This window comes from Myotis daubentonii, chromosome 1, assembly GCF_963259705.1.
Source record: "Myotis daubentonii chromosome 1, mMyoDau2.1, whole genome shotgun sequence".
NCBI lineage: Eukaryota > Metazoa > Chordata > Mammalia > Chiroptera > Vespertilionidae > Myotis > Myotis daubentonii.
Genome location: NC_081840.1, coordinates 157741859 through 157769485, shown reverse-complemented (window position 1 = coordinate 157769485; position 27627 = coordinate 157741859). Strand labels below are relative to the sequence as shown.

The following is a 27627-nucleotide window of genomic DNA, read 5'->3' as shown; positions in this document are numbered from 1 at the left end:
CGGTCCATGCTTGCTGTTTCAAGGGACCTGGCATATATGGCATACTTTTCTTAATATGTTTGCTCACCTTCTTGGCGCTGTGTTTTAACCAAGGTCACCTCTGAGAAAGGTTGTTTCCCCAGGTAGGGATTTTCCCCTGAAGTTAGGGAGGGAATAAAACCCCTTAACTAAGTGCCAGGCGGGTAATTAATCCCTTTAACTACGAACAATCATGCTTAAACTACATAATCTTTTCTCCCTGGAATGGAGATAAGAAACGCCCTAACCTTTGTAATAGAGATTGATAGGATTGAATCAACTGGTATAAATACAGTTGTAACAAGACAGAAACACTCAGAACTTAGAACAGAATCAAGAAGACAGAACCTACACGGAGCCTAGAGACAGAAGAACTTTGCTGGAGAGAGCATGCCGGAGGATCCTGGAGAGGGACTGGCCTCGGAGCCTAGAGACAGAGCCTAGCGGGAGAACATGGCAAGGGATCCTGGACTGAACCTGACTACAGAGATTGGCAGGAGAACCTGACTGGAACCTGGACACTGAACCTGACTGGAGAGCCTGGACAGAACCTGGCTGGAGAACCTAGCGAGGGAACATGGCTACAGAACCTCGCTGGAGATCCGAAGCAGAACCTCTCTGGAGATCCAGACCAGAACTTGGCTGGAGATCCGGGCTAGAGATCCTGGCTAGGCTGCTGATCAACTGAACACTGTTCCCGTGCCATTCCTTCTTCGCCGACTCCGTCCACACCTTTGGGGACCCCTGGACCTGCTGGGGTTGGACCCCGGCAGTGCCCATATGGTTCGCCTCTCCGAAGGTGGCTGCTGCCTCTAGCCCTGTGTCTTTCTGTTGTCTGATTTGGCTCTGGAATGTTCAAAGGCTCATCAGTGCAGAAAGACAGAGAGAAGTCAGCCTTAGAGTCTCCACGTGGAGAAGTGGGTGGTGGTGGTGAATGGAGGTGTCTAATTTGTGATATGGACAGAAGAATGACACAGGAAGGTGCCTCGTAAGAGTTCCATCCTCGAAATCAGATAGCCTGCCTTGGACTCATGCCTCCTTGGCTGGACAGCTGTGTGATAGTGGTGGCTTCAGCCTTTCTGGGCCCCCGTCAGGGCCTCCGCCATCCTTTCTGTGCAATGAGGCTGTAGTATCCATCTGTCAGGATTCTTGAGATGTAAAGCAATCAGCAGAGAGCTGATGACCCAATACGGCATGGCTCTTAGGTGTAGTCACTTTGTGGAGCTGGAAGGTTGAGCTGAGGCTGGACAGGGTGCCAAGAATAAATAGGACAAGTTAGCTATCATCAGGTACGGCACCAGACCACCTGGACAGATACATCGTGCTGCTGTGATGCTCTGGCTAGTGGGTCAAAAAGCAATCCTGATAACCAATGTCCAGTGCTGCCTGGGGCAAAATAATTGCAGGCAGAGCTGTTGGGTGACACCCACATGTGTTTTCTGAATGTGACTGCTTTCCCTTTGGGTTTGCCTTACTGTGTCGAAGTAGCCGGAAACCACCTGGTGTCCTTGTTAGCTGGTGGCTGCAGGACCCTCTGGCTTTTTCAGGGAACACATTTTTGATAAAAAGACAGCAAGTCCCTGGGTGAAGCAGACTTTTGGGAGAGATACAAGGGGAGGGTTTTCTTTTCAGATGGCTTTTTATTTTCTTATAAACCACTTGATGGGAGTGAAATTTGAGAAAATAGTTTTAAGGAACTTTGATTCAGTAGACAAAATTGAAGGTAACTGCCTTCCAACTTAGCATGTTCTGACTTTACAAAAATTATCCTCTTCTATCATTTTCTGAGATTATGCACTGTATCACAAGAAAATTACTTTTCTTCCAACTTTTAATTTAAAAGTCTTTAGTAGGAACAAGTAGTGATAGATAGCCTCAAGAACAAGGCTTTCTTAGACTCTCCCTTTGCCGCATCCCCCTGGCCCACCTGCCAGTATTTGTGCGTGGTCCAGTGAGGTAGCCTCCTGCTAGTAGAAGATACACGGTTGAACATTATTGCAAGAAGAGAGAATCTAAACGTTTGCAGCTCTTACTTAGCTGCATGTATGGACAGCCCTGACTGCTGTTGTTCTTTCCTTAGGATTTTCTTACAAATCAGTTAAAGTAATGGTGACAGCTGATTAGTTCTTTCCATTTGAAATTGTGACATGACATTTATGTTATCTGTATTTCACTTTAAAAATTTTTGAATGAGTTGTGTGTGTGTGTGTGTGTGTGTGTGTGTGTGTGTGTGTGAGAGAGAGAGAGAGTGAGAGAGAGAGAGAGAGAGAGAGAGAGAGAGAGAGAGAGACATCCATTTGTCATTCCACTTATTTATGCATTCATTGGTTGATTTCTTGCATGAGCCCTGACCGGGGATTGAGCCTGCAATCTTGGCATATTAGGATGACACCCTAACCCAGTGGTCGGCAAACTGTGGCTCGTGAGCCACATGCAGCTCTTTGGCCCCGTGAGCGTGGCTCTTCCACAAAATACCACGTGTGGGCACGCATGTACAGTGCGATTGAAACTTCGTGGCCCATGCGTAGAAGTTGGTATTTTGTGGAAGAGCCACACTCAAGGGGCCAAAGAGCCGCATGTGGCTCGTGAGCCGCAGTTTGCCGACCACTGTCCTAACCAACTGAGATACCCATCCAGGGCCTATACGTACTTTAAAATGAATGATCTGGTGTTTTTCAGCTATACAGATTATATCTTACACATAGAGTCTTGAATGTTTGGAGAATTACTTGATTTCCTTCAGAGCCAAAATAGGGATCGCTTTAAGAGTCATGTGCATTTGATTGTATTTCTCCTTGATTCTTGTAATTGGGAAATCCATGTCCTATTGTTCTACTGGCGTACCTGGCCCTGAAAGCCCTGTCACAGGAGCTGGCAGGGCAGCGGACCCTGAACTGGGTCTCACAGTTGGTCTGTTTCTGTCCCTAACTTATCCAGTGGCCTCACACACTTGAACAATCCTTCTGGGCTCAGTTGTTTCCCCCTTGAAATGACATCAATGCTTTCTGAAGTCCCGTATGGCACTAACAGTCGATGCTATTATTCCATAATCCCCGGCTGTAGTATGTAGCGGGGGACAAGGGTGCCAGTACTGTAAGTACATTGTAGTACTTACTCAGCACCCTGTGGTTTTCTTCACCTTGTCCTCCAATCTCCCCAAAGAATGGAGTGTCCACAGTGGCCAGGATGATACACTAATATGAAACAAGTATGCCGTGAAACAAATCTCATTTCATTTGCCTAAGAGCACTTAATGTTATCCTCGATTTTGTCAGGGTATCCAAGCAGAATTTCTTCCCGGTGTCCTTAGTTTATAAAGTCAGCAAACTGAAGCTTTGAAAATAATTTGATAATATGTTCCAAAACCACTGAATTAGGGATTTTCTAGTCTTCATTGGGGGCCAGTGCCTTTCCATTCTTCACTCTACTATTGATATTTTTGTGTTTTTGTTTGTTTGTTTGGTTTTCGTCTTTCAATAGAAGAAGGTTCAAGCTTGGAGGAAATTGGCTTTAACTGGGGCGAGTACTTGGAAGAAACAGGTGCCAGTGCAGCTCCTCACACATCATTCAAACACGTACGTATCCTCCCTTCTCTTTCTGGTCTGCATTAGAGGGTGGGAGGGGAACCTGCAGGAAGATGCCAAACCAATTGGAAGAAAGGGAATGAGGAAAGAAGGGAAATCCAGTCAAGATTTCTTAGAAATACAGAAGAAATGGGGAAGTTTGTTTGCTTAGCTGCAGGTAGGGTTGGCCTGGCTCTTGTGGCTTATCTTATCTAACACAGGGCTGGGCTCAGGGTGGGTGAGAAACGATGTGTGATCTTAACCTTGTCTGTACCTCAAAATGTCAAATTTGACAGACGTGGCCCTTGCACAGGGCCTGAGATGGGTAAAATTGGTTAGAATAAATAAAAGCCAGCAAACTAGGTAAGTATAATATCTTCTCAGGAGGTGTAATGGCTGTGATGGTTTATTTTGGAGTGATGGTTTTTTAAATTTAATTTAAAAATCTTTTTAATTAAGCCAGTCAGAGAAAGATAATATCACATGATCACACACATTTGTGGAATATAATGAACAACATAAGCTGATGAACAAAAATCGAACCAGAGTCATAGAAGCATCGAACAGACTGTCCAACCTATGAGGGAAGATGGGGTGGGGGGGCACAGGGTTGGGGGGGAGGGGGAGGGAGTAAGAGATAAACTAAAGGACCTGTATGCATACATATGAGCATAACCAATGGACACAGACAAGGGGCTGGGGGTGTCATCCAGGGAGAGGTCAATGGGGGAAAAAGGAGACTTATGTAATACTTTAAACAATAAAGAATTTAAATTTAAAAAAATCTTTTATTGATTTTTAGAGAGCAAGGGAGAGGGATGGAGGGAGAGAAATATCAATCGGCTGCCTCCTTCATGCCCCCTACTAGGGCTGAAGCCCACAGCCCAGGCATGTGCCCTGACCTGGGGCTGAACTGGCCACCTAAGACCTAACTGGCGACCTTTTGTTGCATGGGATGATGCTCAACCAACTGAACCACACTGGCCAGGGCCGCATTGATGTTTTTATTTTGAAAGGACACATAAAAGTTTTATAGCCTTCTGTGGGCAGATTAGTCAAATAAGAGAAAATATCATAAATATTCAGAAAACATTTAGATCAAGCCCCCCCAAAATCATTCTTAACAGTGATTTCTTTGAACAATGCAAATAGCTTGCTCAGCAGAGTAAAAGTCCCAGGAAATAAAAAATTGAGCTTTTATCAGGTTTTTGCTTCTACAGAAGATTTTAGCAATATATTGTGAGCAAGGAAAATACTCAATTTCCAGGACCTACATTTTTTTTGGCATTGTTGTTGTTTTACTGGAAAAGAAAATTTAATTCTGAGAAACATCTTTTTCACTGGCCTACCCAGAGCAAAGATTCAGCCTGAGTGTCATTGGCAAATTGGGGCATTTTCTCAACCTGTTCTTGCCTTTGGCTCTCATGCTGAATTAGGAAGCCAGAACTTTGATTCATTATTTTAATGCAACATTTTATCCTTTTTGGAGGTGAAGTGTTCTTTTGAAAAGGAATTTAAGACCTTATTATATTCGCATGACCTTATAAAAGTAGATTACATTCCTAATTCTCTTCTTTACTGACACTCGTAATGTTATAATTACTAGTTTATTATAAATGTAGTTGTGGTTATTCAGTGAAACCAAGAGGTAAATATTAAAACATAACAGAGCTACAACTCACCTGACTTCCGGTTTGGGTATGATCCTGCATAGCTTCTTATGATTCTGGGATGACTTGATTAGGTTGCCTGAGGCAGTTCAGGAGAAAGATACTGACAACTTTCCTTTTCTTCTTTACGGAGAAGTTATCAGTGCCTCTCCACGTGGAGTAACTCCTGTTCTCTTTAATCCAGTCAGCTCTCCCACCTCCCTTTTAATCACAGCAGTTCGGGAAGCAGCGTGTCCCCAGGCCTATTAAGGAAAAGCAGCCAGGACCCCAGGAACGAGCCCTTCGTAATTCCATCGTCTCTTAAGCAGCTGCTACTCAGACACATCAGATGCTTTAGCATTGGAATGCCCACAAGGCTGGGAAGCTTTCTTTTGGGGAGGAGGGCTGATAAATATTAATAGACTATAATCCTTCATTAATTAAAAATGAAAATCCATCCACGGCTGTACAGCTCACGAAGTGGCCACCAGCCACCTGGGAAGACTGTCGTCCAAATTGGGATGTGCTGTAAGTGTAGAAGGCACACGAGGTTTTGGAGGCTTCATTGGTAAAGAAAAATGTAAAAATCTCTCATTAATCTATTTTATATTGATGACATCTTGAAATGATGACATTTGAGATATGTTGAGTTAAATAAAATACATTATTAAAAGAAATCTCATCTGTTTTATCTTTTTTTTTTTTTTTAATGTGGCTGCTAGGAAATTCAGGCTCACATTGTATTGCTCTTAGAGAATGATGTCCTAATGGCAACAGAAATACCATATTTAAGTGCTGTGATTTTAACAGTTCTCTAAATGTTCTGGGTGTATGTATCCAGTATAATAAGAGGTTTCCTGTGTTTTTGGTTCCTTAAGGTTGAAATCAGCATTCAGAGCAACTTCCAGCCTGGGATGAAATTGGAAGTGGCCAATAAGAACAACCCAGACACGTACTGGGTGGCCACTGTGATCACCACCTGCGGGCAGCTGCTGCTTCTGCGCTACTGTGGTTATGGGGAGGACCGCCGGGCTGACTTCTGGTGTGACGTGGTGATAGCAGATCTGCACCCCGTGGGGTGGTGCACGCAGAACAACAAGGCCCTGATGCCCCCGGATGGTAAGCTCCCAGCTGGCCCAGGTTCAGAGCCTTTGGGTTTACAGGCCGTCCTTATTCATGGTGTTTGCAGGTATAGCCTTGCAGAGATTCCATAGTGGATTTAGCGGGAAGGTCTAGCACTTTAAAGATTGCCTCCTGGGTTTCATTAGTTTGAGGGTGCCGGAGGGAGAGGGAACTTGGGTGCGTTCTTGGATGTCAGAGCTGTTCCTGACAGCTGAGCCGATCATGGCCTTTAGGAGACAAAAGCTCTGGAGCCTGATTTTGGAGGTAGGAGAGGAGGCTGAGACTGAGGTTTTGGTTTCCATTGCCAATGGATTATGTTGCATTTCTTTTGCTTTAGAGATTTCACATTTTGAACAGTGTTGCAGAGCATCTGTAGGCTCTCTCTAAGTTTTCATCTTTCTTGTTGTGGGGAGTCTCTCAGGGTGGATGCACGCAGAAACCAAAGAGTAGACATGCAATAAAACAGTGGCAATTTTACCCCCAGTGGGACATACGGTAACGTCAGGAAGCATTTTTGTCTGTGAGAGGGGGAGGAGGAAGGAACTCTTGGCATCTGGTGGGAGGAAGCTAGGATGCTGCTAAAATATCCTACAATGTAGCGGACAGCACCCCAACGAAGAATTATTGAATTCAAACTCCAATAGTTGAGAAACGCTGCTTTAGAGTGGGCAGCATATTACAAATGCATTAAAGGAGCTCATATGATCCTGTCAGTGAGAAAAACTGAGTCAGCCAATATTTGAACAACCTATCCTCGATGTTTCATTATATGATGACGGCAGCAGTTATATTTGAAGACTTCTGATGCTATTTCTCAAGTGTAATGTCTTCTTAGTACTTGTCTGACACTTTTAGCTTTGAATGGATATTTTTATTTCAAAGTGACATGCTAAGTTTTAGAGCTGAATTCCAAGTTCATTGCGTCCACCATATTTAGTTGCTTTCACCATTCAGAGCACGTGAATTTTATCTTCTTACGTTATGATATATTATTTTTTGATAGGTGGGAATGGTCAATGGTTTCTTACTCCCCCTTTTTATGTATAATCGAGAGCCTGATAAAAAGTGGGGGTCATAATAAATGCAAGGAGTTTGACTTACGTTAATGGATATATGTCAGGATTAAAGTTGTTGCCTTGGCCATAGCTAACACCATGACCTTTTGTTGTCTCAGGAGAAAGAGAGAAAGGCCCTTCTTGCTTTGGGTCTTTGCACCTGCTCTCTCCTGTGCCTACACCTCTTCCTCTTCCAGCTGGCAGCTTATCTTACCACTTCCTCAGGCAACTGTGGTCAAGGACTCCTGTGCCCTTAGTGTTGATCATATTTGCAACTGTGCCTCCCATTGATTTAAAAAAAAAAAAGAGATATAATTCACATACTATCAATTCATCTCTATAAAGCTCAGTGGCTTTTTGAATAGTCACCAGGGTGTGCAGCCATTATCATTGTCTAATTCCAAAGCATTTCCATCATCCCCTAAATAAGCCCTGTACCCATTTACAGTCACTCTCACTCGCCCCTCCACCCAAGCCCTGGCCCTAACCTACTTTCTGTTTCTGTAGACTTGTTTATGCTGGACATTTCCCATATACGGAATCGTATAGTGTGTGGCCTTTTGTGTTCGGCTTCTTTTACTCAGCATTTTGTATTCAAAGCTCATCCATGCTTAGCACGTATCAGGACTTCATTCCTTTTATAGCTGAATCATATTCCATCATATGGATCGACCACATTTTGTTTAACCATTTGTTAATTGGTGCGCATGTGGGTGCAACTGTTCTTTGAATTGTGTGGTTCTCTAAATAGAAAACTCCTTTCCCCCCACCCCACCCCTTTCCGTATTGGTTGTGTCTTTGTATACAGAAGTGTGAGTCTTTATTTCTCACCTCTGTTGAGGGTTACTTCTCAGGTGAGTGCTGGAGAATGGTGTTAATGCATGAGGCTTTATTTTTCACACCTGTTCTAGTTCTGCAAGAGCAAATAGTTGGCTGAACACTATCTGTAATGCCTTTGGTAATGCTTGCTTCTCTTAGTCCCAGGCTCAGCCTAAATTGTGCCGTTAGTGGGACAATTACTTAATTTGTTGTTACTCTTTTTACAAAATTTTAAGTGTACAGTACATTATTGGTAACTATAAACAGAATGCTGTACAGCAGATCTCTAGAACTTTTTCATTCTACATGACTGAAACTTTATACCCATTGAACAGTAACTCCCCATTTCCCCTTTCCTAGCCTCAGGTCACCACCATTCTACTCTGTGTGTGAGTTTGAAGGCTTTAGATGCCTCAAATAAGCAGAATCATGCAGTGTTTGTCCTTTTGTGACTGGTGTATTTCACTTAACATAATGTCCTTAAGGTTCATCCATGTGGTAGCATGTGACAGGATTTCCTTTTTAAAGGCTGAATAATATTCCATTTGGATTTGAATGCAAACAGCCACTAAGGTGAGAAGATATAACATGCAATAATTTAACTTACCTGTGATTTCTGATCTGTCATAGAGTAAACCAGTCTCGATGGATGAATTGTGTGGATGGAGTATTGGGAAAATAGCAGTTGTAGTTAGAAAATTAGACTAATAATTCTCATTTGCCCAGCTCTGCACGCAAAGGCCACGTAGACATGCCCCTACACTCTCAGGAGGGTACAGACAGACATGCATTAATTGCAGGGAGCTGATACACACTTGGGGGCACCGGGAGAGGGGAATGCAGGAGGGAACCAAGAGGCAAGTCCCCACTCCTAGCTGCAGCCTTTCTCTGTCCTTGCTGGTCTTGTTCATGCATGACTCACTCTGAAAATTTGACAATGTAGTAGCTAAACATCCTTGGAAAGGATGTGAGATGGCGTCACGTTATAGATCATTTAGTGAATAGTTTTAGAGAGAAGTTTCACGGCACTGAATTTTAAGACTCTAAAGAGCTAATGGGTTCACTCGGTAAACATTCATGCTGTTGCTTGAGAAAGAGGCGTAGTTTATTAATTGATTCTTCTTTCTCACTTGGATGAAAAATGTGGCAGCAGTCACAGTTTCAGAAACACTGTCAAATTTGTATCCTACTGACTTCCTGCTATTAGGCAAGACACAGACACACTTAACATGACAAATTCAAAATGAAAAATGGGGAAAAGCCTGTAAAAAGGGAAACCACTAATGTGACTGGAAGATTGGAAGGCTTTTCACAAGGTAACAAGTTATGCTAATTTTTAGAATTTCTCTATTGCTCGTTTTAAAGAACTTAAAAAAATTTAGTAGGTAATCAATATGCCTTGGAAATCTTTAGTGCAGAGAACAAAGTCAGGAAATAGCAGGTTCACAGGGCAAAAGGTTTTATTGATTGCTGCAGTACAGGATAATTATTGCTCTGTGGCTAGACGGCACTTGTTCCACTGGGAATTGTAGACTATTTTTGAAGAAGGATTCTTGTTTCTGTGGTTTTCTGTCTTAGAGAGCTAATATCATTGTGAATTCCACAAATGTACCTGGTTGATCTTTCTGGTGGTTAAACTTGAAAGGCATCTCAGAATATTAACACAAGTTCAAGCAGTCCATAACATGTAATAGTCTTGTTTGGAACGTTCTATGGCAGGGGTCCTCAAACTACGGCCTTCGGGTCACATGCAAATACAAATATTGTATTTGTTCCCATTTTGGTTTTTTACTTCAAAATAAGATATGTTCAGTGTGCATAGGAATTTGTTCATAATTTTTTTTTAAACTATAGTCTGGCCCTCCAATGGTCTGAGGGACAGTGAACTGGCCCCCTGTTTAAAAAGTTTGAGGACCCCTGTTCTATGGTGATAGGTTTCTTACTGATCCCAGGAATCAGGTGGGAGAGTGGGTTGTATGAAGAGAGGAACATTGCCATTGGAGCCAGGACCTGGGATGCTTATCTTGCTTCTGCCATTAGCTTAGCTACATGGGTGAGTCCCTGCCGGGGTCCAAACCCCAGCAGGTCCAGGGGTCCCCAAAGGTGTAGACGGAGTCAGCGAAGAAGGAATGACACGGAGACAGCGTTCAGTTGATCAGCAGCCTAGCCAGGATCTCCAGCCAAGTTCTGGTCTTGATCTCCAGAGAGGCTCTGCTTCGGATCTCCAGCGAGGTTCTGTAGCCATGTTCCCTCGCTAGGTTCTCCAGCCAGGTTCTGTCCAGGCTCTCCAGTCAGGTTCAGTGTCCAGGTTCCAGTCAGGTTCTCCTGCCAATCTCTGTAGTCAGGTTCAGTCCAGGATCCCTTGCCATGTTCTCCCGCTAGGCTCTGTCTCTAGGCTCCGAGGCCAGTCCCTCTCCAGGATCCTCCGGCATGCTCTCTCCAGCAAAGTTCTTCTGTCTCTAGGCTCCGTGTAGGTTCTGTCTTCTTGATTCTGTTCTAAGTTCTGAGTGTTTCTGTCTTGTTACAACTGTATTTATACCAGTTGATTCAATCCTATCAATCTCTATTACAAAGGTTAGGGCGTTTCTTATCTCCATTCCAGGGAGAAAAGATTATGTAGTTTAAGCATGATTGTTCGTAGTTAAAGGGATTAATTACCTGCCTGGCACTTACTTGAGGGGTTTTATTCCCTCCCTAACTTCAGGGGAAAATCCCTACCTGGGGATTCAACCTTTCTCGGAGAGGTGACCTTGGTTAAAACACAGCGCCAAGAAGGTGAGCAAACATATTAAGAACCGTATGCCATATATGCCAGGTCCCTTGAAACAGCAAGGATGGACCGGCTCCCGGCAAGTCCCCTCTTAATTTTCATATCTTTAAAATGAAGTTAGAGCATAAATATAATCTCTCAAGAGCTTTCTAGTCTGACATGCCTTCGTTTGTGATCCTTGTCAAAGAAAGGAAGAGGGAGAAAGTGCTACTTTTCCTACTGTATGCATGAGCAATAGAATTTGTTTGGGAATCAGGGTCTATGGAAATCTAGCCCAGGCTCATCAGTATGAAGCACGGAAGTACAGCTCTTAGGTTACTGTTGGGGATGATGAAGTTTCAATGGATTGAGGGCCAAACTAGGTTGGGAAATTACTGTGAGTGCCTGGGTCCATGATCGCTGGCAATGGATAGCTTTTTGCTCACTGATGATTGTAGACTGAGAAAGATCAGCACAAGTAGAGCTGAGTCATTCAGTATATGGAGGACAGCTTCAAAATGTAGTTGGACCAGGAAAGATGATGGGAACTTGGGGTGATTTGGGACGGAGGGAGGGGGTTGCCTTGCATGGTCAGACTGAGGTTGCAGCGCTTGAGATCTTTCAAGATGTTTGGGATTGTTCAAAGTTGTCTTACTCTTCTGAAATCATTGCATTGAAAGAGACTTGTTTTATTATTTTTGATGATAGTTTTACCAAACATGTAACCTTCCTTACAGTCCCATATTTTTCTGCCTTACTCCTTGAACTGAACTTAGCCTTTTAATTAACATGAGCCATCATTTTTATTTTAAACTAGAGCCCAGTGCATGAAAATTCATGCACTGGAGGGGGGTCCCTCAGCCCAGCCTGCCCCCTCTCACAGTCTGGGAGCCCTCAGGAGCAGGAGGCGACCCGGCGATCAGGGGAAGGTGACACCCCATCACACTCTGCTGCTGCCACTGCTGGCAGCGCAAGCCTCAGCCGGCCCTGGTTACCTGAGCCTCAGGTGGCCCTGGGTGGCTGGGGAGCTGAGGGGACTGGGGAACTCTGGAGGCAGGCACGTGGAGCGGCCAGGCCTGCCTGAGGGGACTGAGTGCTGCCATCTTGTGGCTGTGGGTGCTGCCATCTTTGAGGGCATGGCAGTCAATTAGCATATTTCCTCCTTATTGGCTGTTGGCGCTGCCATCTTTGTGACAGTGTGAGGGTCAATTAGCATATTCCCTCTTTATTAGATAGGACTAGAGGCCTGGTACACAAAAATTTGTGCACTCTGGGGGGAGGTGGGGGTGTCCCTCAGCCACACTTGTGCCCTCTCACAGTCTGGGACCCCTCGGGAGATAACGACCTGCTGGCTTAGGCCCACTCCTGGGTGGCAGAGGGCAGGCCCAATACCTAGGTGCAGCCACTGGACGGGCTCAGAGCAGGGCTGATTGGGGAGTTGGGATGCCGCCCCCTGTCATGCACAGAGCAGGGCTGATCGGGAGGTTGCGATGCCACCCTCAGTCACGCTCAGGGTAGGGCCGATTGGGGAGGTTGGGGTGCCGCCCCCTGTCACACTCAAGGCAGGGTCAATGGGGAGGTTGCAGCACCACCCCCAGTCACACACAGAGCAGGGCCGATCAGCGCATTGGGGCGCTGCCCCCTGTCATGCACAGAACAGGACTGATCAGGGGGTTGGGGAGCTCCCCGCTGTCATGCACAGAGCAGGGCGGATCAAGGGATTGGGGTGCCGCCCCCTGTCACCCACAGAGCAGGGCCGATCAGGGGGTTGGGGGGCACTCCCCCCTGTCACACTCAGGGCAGGGCCGATGAGGAGGTTGCGGCTCCACCCCATCACACACAGAGCAGGGCCCATGGGGAGGTTGGGGCGCTGCACACTGTCACACACAGAGCAGGGCCGATCAGGGGGGTGTGGAGCTCCCCCGTATCAGGCACAGAGCAGGGCTGATCAGGGGGTTGGGGCGCCTTCCCCTGTCACAAACAGAACAGGGCGGATAGGGAGGTTGTGGCCCCGCCCCCTGTCACACACAGAGCCGCAGGGCAATCAGGGAGTTTGGGTGCTGCCCCCTGTTGCGCTGCTCCAGGGGCCAGGAGGCCTTGCGGCTAGGCTGATCCCATTGCTGGGAGGCCTCACGGCTCTGCTTGACACTGGGGCAGTGAGGCCTCGCTGCTCTGCTGATCCCGGTGCTAGGAGGTCTCGCTGCTCTGCTGATCCCGGGGCATGAGGCCTCGCGGCTCAGCTGATCCTGGGTTTGGGAGGCCTCGCAGCCCCGCTGATTCCAGTTCTGGGAGGATATTACGCTTTTACTATATAGGATAGAGGCCTGGTGCACGGGTTGGGGCCGGATGGTTTGCCCTGAAGGGTGTCCTGGATCAGGGTGGGGGGTCCCGCTTGGGTGCCTGGCCAGCCTGGATGAGGGGATGATGGCTGTTTGCAGCTGGTCACACCCTCTTCAGGGTGGGGGTACCCACTGGGGTGCCTGGCCAGTCTGGGTGAGGGGCTGAGGGTCGTTTTCAGGCTTTGGGTGACTGAAGCTCCCAACCGCTCCTTTTCTTTCTTTTTTTATTCTGGGATTTATTTACCTTCTATGGCTGTCACTGGAACTGAGAGCCGGCTTTAGCTCTGAGGCTCGGCTCCAGCTCTGAGGCCTTGGCTGCTGAAAGCAGGTATCTGGTTTATTTGGGTTCTATAATCGAAACACTGTTGCAACTCCAGCTCAGCTGGCTGGCTGAAAGCATGGGGATTGTTTAGCTTCTATAATTGCAACATAGTTTCTTAGAATGCAAGCTCAGAGGCTGGCAGCGGCAGGCAGGGAACCTTGGCTTCCTCCTTCACTGGAGCAAGCAAGCCTCCTGTTCACTTCAGCTTCCTGGCTGCTGGCTGCCATCTTGGTTGGCAGTTAATTTGTATATCACCCTTATTAGCCAACGGGAAGCATGTCAGAGGTATGGCTAATTACCATGTTTGTCTATTATTAGATAGGATATTATGAGGAAGGAAACAGCACAGCAGCAGACAGAATGTCACTAACAAGTACGTGTTTAAAGAGACCTGGGTTTAGTGGCCAATTGGCCATTCAAAGAGCTGTGTTCCTACTCCTGAGCTAATCAGTATTAATCTTTCCTATTAAAAGTATTAAGAAACTGCTACATTAAAGCACACCACTAAGTGCAGCAGAGGATTAGCTCTTATTAGAGCTGCAAGATGTAAAACGTTTTGGCTTAGTAAATCAATAAGGCTTGATTTATTCATAAGCACATGCAAAGCTCACATAGGGCAGCTGACAAATAATTATTGTTTACAGTGATAATGTAAGGAAGTCATTTAATCCAATGATTGTTGCACTGCTATTTATTGAGAAGGAGCAGCAATACCTTTTGATGTCTGGTGTGGGGTAGCTCTGGAGTTCTAGCAGGTAGGTACCCCCTGAGGCCCTGAAAGGAATACTGTTAAATTGCAGGTAAATGCATGTGATGATGTCCGTCCACAGAACACTTCTCCGCTTCTACACTGAGAAGTATTTATGTATGCTTTCTACTGTTGCAGGAAATGTATTGGCATTAGGTGCCGTAGGAATCATATCACTAGTTTTTATTTTCCCCATTATGAAAATTCCTATAATTTGAATTGCAAACTCTGCAGTCTTGCCAGAATGACTCTATTTACCATTCAAACTTGAATCAAAATTACTGGAGTTAGTTATTATATAACTTATTTGAATAAAGGGATGTTTATTCATGAAGCATTAGGAGAAAGTGTGAATATGGCCTTATGTTATGAGGGTAGGTTCTGCCAGGTTCTGAAGCCTGGTCCGAGGGCTGTTTTAGGGACTGCTGTTTTTACTGTAGTTGATTGCAAAGTAAGAGATGCTGGCAGGGGTGCACAGGACTGTAAAGTGATCAGGTGACAGGATTTACCAATCCATAACCATTGTCTAACAGAGGACTGAGAAGTACAATTTGATTGTTATGCAAAATTATCAGAGTTTGCCATTCATATTTTATTATTTAAGTGATATTTTAGTAATACTAATGAAACCTACTCAGTCACAAATATATGGTTTCATTTGTGTATTAATAAGAAAATTAAGTATATATGCTAAAATCTTAAAGAGCAAAATTAATTTTAAGCAAAGTTGAGAGAGGCACAGGGATTAAACTCATTAATCGTTAGATCGTTAATATAAAGAGAAAAAACATATTGTTATAAGAAAAGGTAGGATGTATTTGATAAGTATGACAGTAAGTAAACTAAAAGTCATAGGTATATATTTTAAAAAGCGAGTTAGTATCCTATTGTGAAAAAGCCATTTTTGACAATGTTGTGTGAAAGAAGGAATATTCAGGTAGGAAAAGAGTAATCCTTTCTCTCTAGGTACTTAATGGCCTTTTAAAAACAAAACATGTGGTTTTGAGTCCTATCAGGTCAGGTGGAGAGCCTGTGTACAAATTCATCATGGTGTAGACCAGAGAGGACTTGGTTTGCCAATGTGTGGGTGTGTTTTATGTGTGATGACCAAATATGTGTTTATGTGTTCATGAGCATGTGTGAGCATGCATGTGTTTGCATACATGCATGAGTGTGTTTGTATGTGTGTGCATTTGTATACATAGATGAGGATATGTGTGTGTTTGTGTTTGCATGAGACTGTGTGTGTGTGTGTGTGTGTGTGTGTGTGTGTGTGTTGATCTAAGTAGTATTTTGAAATAATTTTGTTATTTACCATTTATAAATCACTTCCTTTAAAAATCTGGGTTGTGGTCATCTCTTGAAAACTTAGATGATGCAGACCTGTTGGATCTGCATTCCACAGGGCATCCCTTACTGGAGCGCCTGCCACTGTAGGTGGCCGTTGGTTTGCTCTCCAGACCTTCTGTTCCCTGCGTGGGCTTCTAATCTGCTCGGGCCCCTGGGCGTCTGGGCTGACACCTAGAAACAGGAGAGCCACACAGGGTCTCGTGCAGCCTCTGAGCGTGTGACCTCAAGTTTCCGAGGCTCTGTCTTACAACATCAGTGGGACCAGATATTGTTAAGGTTTTCTTCAGCTCAAAAATGTTCTGAATGTAAGAACTCAAAGAGCAATGAATGAAACTTATGAAAGGGCTCTGAAATAGATTTCTTATGAATAGAACCCTAAGAAAATGTGAGGATTTTTTTTAGTTTGTGGAAAGACAGAACACAAAGACCAAACAAGTGAAGGCAGACTAAATGGTCCTCATATAAATCAGAAACCTTTGAACAGGTGGTGATGTACAACTATTTGTTTATGAGTAAAAATTATAATCTTTTCGCCTATGAATCCCTGATTGGCATTTGTATTTTTTGAAACTTATGATATATTTCATATCCCTTTATTATTTTCTTGCCCAGTGTATGAATGAATCATGAATTTTAGCATGTTTGTATCCTGGATCTCCAATTAAAAACAGTTTTTCTCACCCGCCAAATCATTTTATTGTGTGCCTACTGTGCACCAAGTAACTAAATTGAACCCTAGAAAAGTCATATAAATTGGCTGGCATTGTTCTTGTATTTCATTTTTAAAAAAAATGTGCCTTGGGAAGGGTAAATAACTTGTCTCCAGGCCAGACAGCTTCAAGTAGATTTTAAGCTAAGGGTAGAATTTTCCCCTCAGTTTTGAAATCAATGCTTTGAAAATACCAGGGGTCAGTAAACATTTGTTTATTGATTTCGTGTGTCAATATGACTTCAGAATGTTCAGACTTGAAGTATTGGAAACATACTATTAAGGAAATTTGTAGAATTGACTCCTTGTGATTTTTAGGAGGAGGGTGGAAAGCTTCTTGTCCAGAATGTTTTGTCAGTTTTGGAGGCAAATAAATGGAAGAGATTTGGGCTGCAACTTCCTTGACAAATGGTAATCATGAGATTATGTAAAGTTATGTAAATTGTATCAGATGCTATTTGGGTTTTTTGCACTACATGAAAACTGTGAGCACAAAGCGGCACTAGAAGATTTTCCTTTTTGGTGTTAGTCATAAATGAATTTATTTTCTCTTGCTTCTTAATCCAGCAGCATGTGTACTTTAAATCAAACGTGTGTTTAGTTCTGTGTGACATGTGGGGGTTAGTCAGTTCTGTGGGTTCTTGGCCTCTTGTCTAACTCTGTTAATTCTTCATCTTTTTAACTGTCAGAGCCCTAGTATCACCTGTCTGCCCTCCTCCCTTCGGCCCCCACCTTCCTGGCTAGAGATCCTGGCCTGGGCTGCCCTGACTCGGCTCAAAGCTGCGGTTCTCAACCTGTGGGTCGCGACCCCTTTGGTGGTTGAACGACCCTTTCACAGGGGTCGCCTAAGACCATCCTGCATATCAGATATTTACATTAGGATTCATAACAGTAGCAACATTACAGCTATGAAGTAGCAATGAAATTAACTTTATGGTTGGGACACAACATGAGGAACTGAATTTAAAGGGCCAGAAGGTTGAGAACCACTGGCTCAAAGGAAGGCTTCCATACACCGGGGTAAGCTCCCATCCATCCCGGTTCCTTTAATACCCAGAATGGATGATTAGTGTACCAGGGGTAGAGCCTGCGAGAGAAGCCTGGACTCACTTTTGCACAGACTGGTCTGCCTTGGCACAGCTAGCCCTCTGGGACCTCTGCTGCTTCCAGCCCTGCCCCTGCCCCATGGACCTCTCTTGTTTCCCCACCCCGAGTCAGGAGCCCTTGGTGCTGTCTGTCCGCTCTCCATCATGCCTCTGACTGTCCTCTAGCCTGTTGTGCTGGTGAGCTTCTCCCAATTCTCGTCCTGCTCTGGGCTCTTGAACAAGCCTCTGACTTCCTGCTGCTTCTTATTCAGGCTCCAGGTTTCAGGGCCAGGCTGACCTTCCAGGCCCAGGCTTTCCTTCAGGCCACACCTCTGCTTCAGGGCTGCGCCCCCATCCAGGGCTGAGCCTTCTCTCAAGGCCATGTTGACTGTCCAGGGCCATGCCTTCTTTCTAAAGTCATACGGACCTTCTAGGGCTGTGCTTCTGTTCTCTGCAGAATTTTCAACAGTTATTTATAGTGGCTGAGGAATAGTTTACAATATTAAACAAAACTTACTTTGTTTTACAAAATTAAAACATTTTACAATATAAATTCAGTCTCACACATAATACATAGCTTTAGACATGACATCACACAGGGAAGTGTGACATTGACTTTTTACATTGGCCCTGGACAGATAGATGTTAAATGCTAGAACTGTGGGTAGTTTTATTATTATAAACACACATAGTAAAATTAACATATCAAAAAACTAAATGAAGTGTTTAATTTTATTTAAATATTTTTAGATTAAAAATTTGATATTTACTAGTTATAATTTGTAATTTTCTTATTAATTTTAGTAGATAATTTAGAACATTTAAATGAAAAGTAGCTTTTTTGAAGACAAAAAATTCAAGTTTGATTTTTGCACTTTACATTTTTTTTATTAAAAATATTAAAATTATATAGACTGGCTATAATTATATTTTATGTTTTAATCCCTTAGATGATTTCTGTGAATAGAATACAAATTATGTGAAAATTTTGAATTCCTTAAAACTAGATAGTTAATAATTTCTCTGAAATGAGGGCAAGGAAAAGAAATGTTATGGAATAAAGGTATAAAAATTTATGTAAGTCTTTATTTTATTACTTATCCAAACATTGCTAGCCCATCAACAAAATACCCAGACACATTAAATTTAGTAATCTTTGGCATTTTGCCAACTTGCAGTCATATATAAACTAGAGAGCCCTTTATAAACTTTTTGATTCTGTCATGATGAAGCTACATTTTTCAGTATAACATAGGAGGATAGGCCATACTTTATTCCACAACCTATTCACTTGATAAATGACTTTAAAATATTTCCACCTGTGCTATGTGCACCTACGTTTATATTCTTGCCGGTCCATGTAATGGGTGGGCCTGTTCAAGGTTTCCACAGTGGATTTCTCATGTTCCCTCGAACTGGACATCTTTCCAAGGGTTAGTGGCCGGGTCTGTTTAAGGAGTTAGTTTCCAGATCCTCCCTGAAACCGACCATGGGTGTCCTTTCCTGCCTCACCCACCCCGGCCTCCTTCTCCACTTGAGAGAAGAATGTCTCTGTGGTGCACACGGGATAGCTGTGTCCGAAGTGAAGCCTCATTTACTCGAGGCATCACACCAACCTTCCAAACATAACATTACGAAACCACAATTTACTGTGGTCCTCCCTTAGCCAGTTTCACTTTCTATGGTTTCAGTTATCCACAGCCAACCAGGGCCCGAAAATATTAGATGGAAAATTGCAGAAATAAACAATGTGTAAATTTTAAATGGTACGCTGCTCTGAGTATTGTGATGAAATCTGTCCCCCGCCTCCAGCTGTCTCGCTTGAATCACCCCTGCTTCCAGCGTCTCCATGCTGAATACACTCCCTGCCTGTTAGTCACTCAGTAGGTGTCTCAGTGATCTGGTCGGTTATCAGCGAGAGAGAAATAGAGGGAGACAGACAGCATTTCACAGAACTTTTATTACGGTATATTGTTACAGTTCTGTTTCATTATCAGTTATTATTGTTAATCTCCTACTATGCTTGATTTATAAATTAAACTTTATCATAGGAATGTATGCAAAGGAAAAAACATAGTATAAGTATATATAGGGTTCAGTACTGTGTGTGGTGCTCTCAGGACGCATCCTCCTCAGGTAGGGGGACTACTGTACCTTTTATGTTTACTCCTCAGATCATATCATGTTATTTTAGCTATTTTGGTCAGGACTAAAAATGATTTTAATAATCTAAGCCAAAAGAACATTTTTTAATAGTCAGAGACATTTTTAAAAGTTTGACTATATATTATATTTTTATTTGCATGTAGCTGTTGTACAATATTATATTAATTTGAGGTGTACACTATAGTGATTTGACATTTATATACCGTACAATGTGGTCATCTTCCAAACATAACGTTATGACTTGTTGCTAAAGATAAGTAGTATGAATGAGCAATAAAAAACTGTTGGAAATAGAAAGGTGCTAACCTTAGGATACAAGTCTGAGGGGTGTGGGATGAACCTCTGATTTCAAGGAGAAAAAAGAACAGTATACCAACTGACTAAAGTAGTTCCTGTTTATGCCTATTTAAAAATACAGCCCAAGTGCCCATCAGTAGATGAATGGATTAAGAAACTGTGGTACATTTATACAATTGAATATTATGCAGCTGGAAAAAAGAAGCATCTCTTACCCTTTGAGACAGCACAGAGGGACCTGGAGAGTATTATGCCAAGTGAATAAGTCAGTCAGAGAAAAACAAGTATCACATGATCTCACTTATATGTGGAATCTGATGAACAAAATAAACTGATGAACAAAAAAGATCCAGAGACATTGAAGCACACAATAGACTGATGTATTTCAGAGGGAAGGTGGGGGAAGTGGGAAGAGTTTAACCAGTAAACTTTTATGCAGATATGCATAGCCCATGGATAAACAATAGGCCTAGGGAGGAGAAGAGAGTGGAGTGAAGGGAATCAGTGGCGGAAAAAGAGGGATATGTGTAATACTTTTAACAATAACAATAAAGAATAAAAATGCATGGTGGAAGAGATCAGATCATTCTAGTGAATGTATTTATGGGAGCGATATAGCAGTTTCATTCAAAATGTCATATGTACAGTCCATAGAAGTATGACATCCTTTGCAACTATTTGAACAAATGAAAACTTTTAGAATGCCAACTTGAAAACACGTGAGGAAGAAACAGATTTTCAGAATTGTTTGAAGGGGGTACGTGAGCAGGAAAATTTGAAGAATGGTGGTGTAGACAGCTATGTTAGATGAAAGGCCATTCTGTAAACCTGATGAATCCTTCCTTTCCTGGGCAAATATTTGGCCGTGACAATCTGCAAGGTGTACATTTGTCCAGAGCCATGGTTACCTGAGCCTGTGGGTCTGTAAATATTTTGAATATGCTCCATGTCCATCCTGGAGACAGGATGGGATGAGCTGTGACCCGCCCTGAACCCATCTCTGGTCCCTTGCTCTCCCTGACTGGATTTTTAAGGATGGTGCTTTCCCACAGCCCTTCTTGTTCACTCAGTAAGACAGTGTTTCTTACAATGTAGGTGTTTAGACGTTCTCAGGCTTTGACAGGGTTTATCACGATTGGGCTTTTCAAAGTTTATATTTAGTTATTGGATTCCCTTGGTAATCAATGTGCGAGTCTTCCTCCAGGTTTTTTAAAAAAACATATTTTATTGATTTTGTACAGAGAGGAAAGGAGAGGGATAGAGAGTCAGAAACATCGATGGGAGAGAAACATCGATCAGCTGCCTCCTGCACACCCCCTACTGGGGATGTGCCCGCAACCAAGGTACATGCCTTAGACCGGAATCGAACCTGGGACCTTTCAGTCCACAGGCCGACGCTTTATCCACTGAGCCGAACCAGTTAGGGCTTCCTCCAGGTTCTTGCTAACAGGAAACCTAGATCCAGAAGAAGGGAGATTTGGGGATGATGGAGTAGAACCCACTCATAAATACCAGCAGCTGGTTTGGTCCTTTAACAACACTACTGTTGCCATAGAGATGGAAAAAAAATGTTATGTCAATCTATGAAGGATTATTTATTGAGGTTTTACTATGTGTCTGATTTCTTTTGGTGGGATTATACATATAGGGTGTTCCAAAAAGATGTGTATACACTTTAACAGCTGATAGCTCAATTTTGAAAATGAAATGTATTTTAATAAACACTGCCTTTATAATTACTCAAAGTGTGTGTATACATTTTTGGGGACACCCTAAATAACTGTTACTAAGCATTTATATGAAGCACATTTGTAAGGAAATCAGCTTTTGGCCCATGGCACTCAGATGAAGACCTATTTTTTGGAAATGGACGTTTTATGTGGCAGCTGCTAATGTACTTTCTTATTTGTCGGTCATATCTACTTTGGCTGTTCACTCTTGAAGATCTCATCTCACTCTTGTCTTGCTAAGAAGTATCAGAAGTTAATTTGAAATTCTAATCTCTGGAATGGATAATACCTTTTTTTTGTCCAGGTGGGAACTGCTCTGAGATAGCACTTTTTTGGTGTATTTTGAAATTTGTCTTTTTTATGCTAAGCATTTTTCAAGGGTGAAAATTTACAAGAGCTGGAGGCTGATGTGATGGGTAATGGAAGCCTGACCCCTAACTTCTGTGGGGATCCGCTGGCGGCTAAATGGAAAGGTCCCTCTGCTCCGTATTCTGCTGGTATTTAAGTAAAATAAATTAGAGCATCCACAGCTGGCTCCTGTGTGGTTAGAGTGCTCTTCAGGCCCTAACAAGGAGTGGAGGGCATTGACCTGTGTCAGGTGGCTTGGCTAGTAGCTCATCTGTACCTCTCGCTTAGTGTGACCTTGGGAAAAAGTCACTTAACCTCTGCATTTCACACTCTCCGCATCTTTAAAATGGCTAATTATTACCTGACCTTGCTCTCTCTGCGGTATTGTCAGCACCAACTTTGATGGCAAATGCAAAAGCTCTCTGGAGCCTGTAGAGCACTGCAAGGGGGAGGAACGCTCAGCATCGCTTTCCCTCATTCCTCTCTTTTTGTTAACTGTAAGAGGCCTACTGGTGCTTGCTCCCTAGGCGGGGACAAGGGAGGTGTGAGTGAGCAAGTGCCTGCATCTAGGACTGAAAGCCCAGAAATGCAACTCAGAGGTGCAGCAGAGGCTGGCTCAGCTGGAAGGCTGCCCCGCCACGCCGCCCCGCCCCCCCCCCCCCCCCCCCCCCCCCCCCCGCCACGCTGATCTCAGAGAATTTTGCTTATACCAGTGGTGTGTGCAACCTTGGCTGCACATCAGAATCACCTGGGAATCTTTTTAAAATCCTGATTTCTGGGCCTCATCCTCCGGAAATTCTGTTTCTTTGTTATGGGGTGGGGCCACAACATTAGTAACAAAGAAACAGAATTTGAAAAAGATTCCCAGGTGATTCTAATGTGCAGCCAAGGTTGAGAACCACTGGCTTATACCTTTTTGTAGTAGTTATTTTTTTGCCTTGTGTTATCATTGTTTATGAATACATAATCACACCCAATGATTAAAAAACTAAGGCTTTGTGAACATGTCTAATCAGAAATATGTATTTTCGATCCTAATACAATTTAATTACATGTGTGAACTTGGATTAGGTACCTCATTTTTAAACTTTGTGTGTGACCTTCGGTATTCCCACCTGTGACCTGGGATAATGACAGCTGCCTGATAGGACTGTTTTATGTATTAAATGTGATCTGTACCAACTCTTCAGAGCAATGTTTAATATGTAGGAGGAAATGGAGAAATGCTGTTTTTTTCTTCCTTAATTTTTTTTCTGGCTAAGAATAGTTTTTACTCATTTTTTAATTTTACTTATTTATTATTTTTTAAACTCCCTTCCTCCCTTCCTTCCTTCCTTCCTTCCTTCCTTCCTTCCTTCCTTCCTTCCTTCCTTCCTTCCTTCCTTCCTTCCTTCCTTCCTCTCTCTCCTCACCCAAGTATATTTTTATTGATTTTAAAGAGAGAGAAAGGTGAAAAGGGGTGGGTAGAAAAAGAAATATCAAAAGGGGTGGGTGAGAGAGAAACATTGATCGGTTGGTTGCCTTCTGTATACTGGGACCAAACCTGTAACCTAGGTATGTGCCCTGACCAGGAATAGAACCCTCAACCCTTCAGTATATAGGAGGATGCTCCAACCAACTGAGTCGCACCGGCCAGGGCAAAAACTTTCATTTTGTTTTAGAGCAGTTTTAGGCTCAGAGCAAGAGTGAGGGGAAGGGGCAGAGGTTTCCCATATACCCCTGCCTCTGTGCATGCGCAGCCTCCCACACCCTCAGCATGCCCCACAGACAGTGCATTTATTACAACTTCGGATCCTACATTGACAGGTCCTCATCACCCAGAGTCCACAGTTTACATGAGGCCTCGCTCTTGGTGGTGCGCATTCTGTGGGTTTGGACCGTGTACCCCACCATTACGGTGCCATACAGTGTAGTTTCCCTCCCTAAAAACTCTCTGCTTCCCCTTTCACCCTTTCCGCCCCCCCACCCCCTGGGACCCACTGATCTGTTCACTGTCTCCATAGTTTTGCCTTTTTCCCCCGGGATGTTATATAGTTGCAATCATGTCTTGCATTTAGTTAAGCTCAGTAGTTGTTAAGTGGTTAAGAACAAAGCCTCTGAGCTAATTAAAAAAATAACGGCAAGCAAAGACTAATTGGTCGTAGTGCATGTGTATTATTTACTCAAGATCCTTTTAAATCTGACCGCACTGATGCACAACAGCCATGCTTGGATTCTGAGGCTTTGCCGGAAGCGGTGGTTAGGAGCAGGGGAGGGGGCTGTTAGTCATACACACTTGTTTCACAGATAAATGATCGCTGACAGCCCAACTGCAAGGGGGGGGGGAGGTGGCGCAACTGGGAAGAGTTGATAGCAACGCAAGAGCAATCTAATGCCTTTTCCTGTAGGAGCAAATGATCCTGTCAGTAGGTCAGGAGGGTGTGGGGTTATTACACAGTGAGGTGTCAGCTCTGATAGGAGAGCGCTGAATAATTGATTTATACCATTCTCAATCCTCAAAAAGCTTTCACATTTATTTTCTATCTACTAAGCCGGTGGCAACAGAAAGGGTTAAGCTCGGAGGGACATGGTGTGGAGAAATCCAGACTGTAGAGAACTGGGACTCTGACAGGCAGGTGCTCTATGAGTCGAATGTATTAATGAACTATTATTTTTATTTTATATATATTTTTAAATTCAAAGCATTTCTTTTTAAAAAATATGTTTTTATTGATTTTAGTGAAAGGGAGAAAGGGAGGGAGAGAGAGAAACAGCATTGTGAAAGAGAAACATTGATTGGCTGCCTCCTGCACATCCTGTACGGGGGATCTATCCGGAAACCCTGGCATGTGCCCTGACTGGGAATGGAACTGGCAACCTCCTGGTGCATGGGATGATACTCAACCAACTGAGCCACATTGGCCAGTGCAATGAACTATTATTGTAACTATGGTAGAACTCTTCTATATTCAGACTTCGAGTATCAAATAGTTCTTATTCTAGCTCTTTAAACATGGTAAAACCCTAAGCCAACACAGCCTCTAGGTACTGACCTGGTACACAAATAATCGATTTTAATGATTTTTGTATTTCGAGATGAACTGTGCTAGGTTGGTCAGCTGATGGACACGTGGCATGTACTCGGTGAGGAACCAGGACAGTGCCGAGATAGAGCCTGTGGTGGGGACCCATGATGGGGTAATGGTCATGGCTGAGAATCCGCCTGACCAGGAGTGTAGCTGAGTAGGTCTAAAGTTGAGGAAAACTCTGTATAGTTTAGCTGTCTGTTAAGCTAGATTTTCTAAGATGACGTATTGATGTCCTGTCTGGTGGTGGGTGTAACCAGATGGGAAGTCCAGGTCCCATGTCCCAGGCATGGGGGCTCTACGGGACTGGCCAGAACAAAGCAAGACCCCATCAGTGGGATGGGCCCTATAGCAGGATTGAGCACTGGGTTGGAAAATTTAGCATTACGGATCAGGGTATGACCTGACCTCCCCAACAAGGTAGACTGAGGCAGGAAGAGGAAACTGAAATGGGGCCACTTGATGCCTCTGGGACCTTGAACAGATGACCTGAATGAAACAAGTTTGGACCCGAGCAGGTGCGTGTGTCCCAGGGGTTACCTGTGGCTCCCTGGGTCCCGGGGCTGGGTGGCTTCTGAGCTGGTGATACAGTCTTTTTACCTCCTTGCGAAGTGACTTCCACACAGGGGCATCCTAGAAACTGTGTGATGTCTGCTTTGGCGGCAGCAGTCCTTGGGATACAGCTGTTCCAGGTGGACGACTGGCAGGGGATGGGAATCAGTGCATCAGCTTGAGGGTCTGAGGAAAGCAGAAGGCGAGTAAAAGAGGAAGAGACCAAAAGTCATGACATTGCCAGCAGCACTCTGTGGGGCCAGCGAGTTGTTCTACCTGCTTTGGACCCTGGGTGATGGGCCTGGAACCAAACCTGCAGCTGATTTCTGAGATTTAACTCTGGGGGTCATAGTGTTCTATGGTCAGTTAAGGGGGTAGGGGTTTCCATCACACTTGCCATCCCGTAACATTTGGAAATTGAGTAGCAACAGCATTTATAGACCAGTGTCACCTTGTTTTAGATCAGCGGTTCTCAACCTGTGGGTCACAACTTCTTTGGAGGTCAAACGACCCTTTCACAGGGGTCACCTAAGACCATCCTGCATATCAGATATTTATATTACGATTCATAACAGTAGCAACATTATAGTTATGAAGTAGCAACGAAAATAATTTTATGGTTGGGTCACAACATGAGGAACTGTATTTAAAGGGCCAGAAGGTTGAGAACCACTGTTTTAGATGATGTGTTAGGGAAGAGGTCTGTGATTCTGTTGATTTCATGCAGGTGATTTAGAGATGGAATGGGAGGGGCGATCAGGAAGGTAGGGAATGGGCTAGTGAGCACCCTGGACCAGGTATCTCAAGTGTCCAGTGCTTTTAAAAATATTTTATTTTTATAGCAGTTTTAGATTCAAAGCAAAAGTGAGAGGAAAGCACAGAGACTTCCCATATACTCCCTGCCCCCACACATGCATAGCTTACCCCACTACCAACATTCCTTCCCAGAGTGGTACATTTGTTACAGCGATGAACCTGCATTGACACATAATCACCTAAGATAGATGGGAACCACTGATCTGTTTATTGTCTCCAAAGTTCTGTTTATTGTCTCTAAAGTTTTGCCTTTTCCAGAGTGTCACGTAGTGGGAATCATACAGTATGCTGCCTTTACAAACTGGCTTCTCTCACTTAGTAAAATGCATTTAACTTTCCTCCATTTCTTTTCATGGCCATCTAGTGCTTTTTCCACCTCACTTCACTTCACTTCACTTCACTTCGGTGATCTTTGTGGGTATCTCATCTTTATCATGTTGCTTATCGCTTCACACACTTAGAGATGCTAGAGAAATAACAAGCTATTCTGTACTGCCATGCATGAGAACTTGAATGTACCACGGAGCTAACAGGCAGAACGGCCAAAACAGCTTGTAGATTGTACAAGTTGCCTTTCCTTTGAAAGAAATTTATGTCAAGCATTTAAAAATGTTGCCTACTTTCCAAAGGTTAGCACCAATCTTGTAACAAAAGTTTTGAAGATTGAATGATTATACAAAATGAGGCCCAACTGTTTTTATTTTTAAATGTTCTTAGGCTATGCCGTGAGAAATTACAGTAACCAGCTTTATATTTCTAAAGAGGTTTTATCAGAAGGAAGCACTATGGAAATATAATTTTAAGGGTTTTCATAATTATTTTTCTGACTATCTCTTACCAATTGACAGAGATGTTAGGTATAGTTGACTAAACAATGAAAAAGTTTTAAAAAGCTCATAATGGCATATTTACACAATGGTGACTAATAACTCCCCAAAGCCCATTGTGGATTAGGAAAATAAGTTATAGCCATCGAAATAATTTGTAATTATTTTTTTTTTACACTAGGCAGTTATGTCAAGTCATTAGCATCTGTTCAGCTTATTTCTTAGAAAAAGATATGATGAATATCTTTTGAGATCGCCAAAACAATTTCCAGCCCTAACTAGAACCAAACCTGCAGCT

At 43.5% G+C, this 27627-nt stretch overlaps 1 protein-coding gene across 2 annotated transcripts in view; it reads left to right on the top strand.

Annotated features, from left to right (window-relative positions):
• Nucleotides 1-27627, top strand: part of SFMBT2 (Scm like with four mbt domains 2) — a 192080-nt gene that overhangs the window by 6908 nt on the left and 157545 nt on the right. Inside the window, exons 2-3 of one of the 2 annotated variants that reach the window (XM_059663739.1) lie at nucleotides 3502-3593; nucleotides 6109-6349. In XM_059663739.1, the coding sequence (XP_059519722.1) occupies nucleotides 3502-3593; nucleotides 6109-6349 (333 nt within the window). Of the gene's footprint in view, nucleotides 1-3498; nucleotides 3594-6108; nucleotides 6350-27627 lie in introns of both variants that reach the window. The other variant, XM_059663731.1, reaches the window with a different exon arrangement.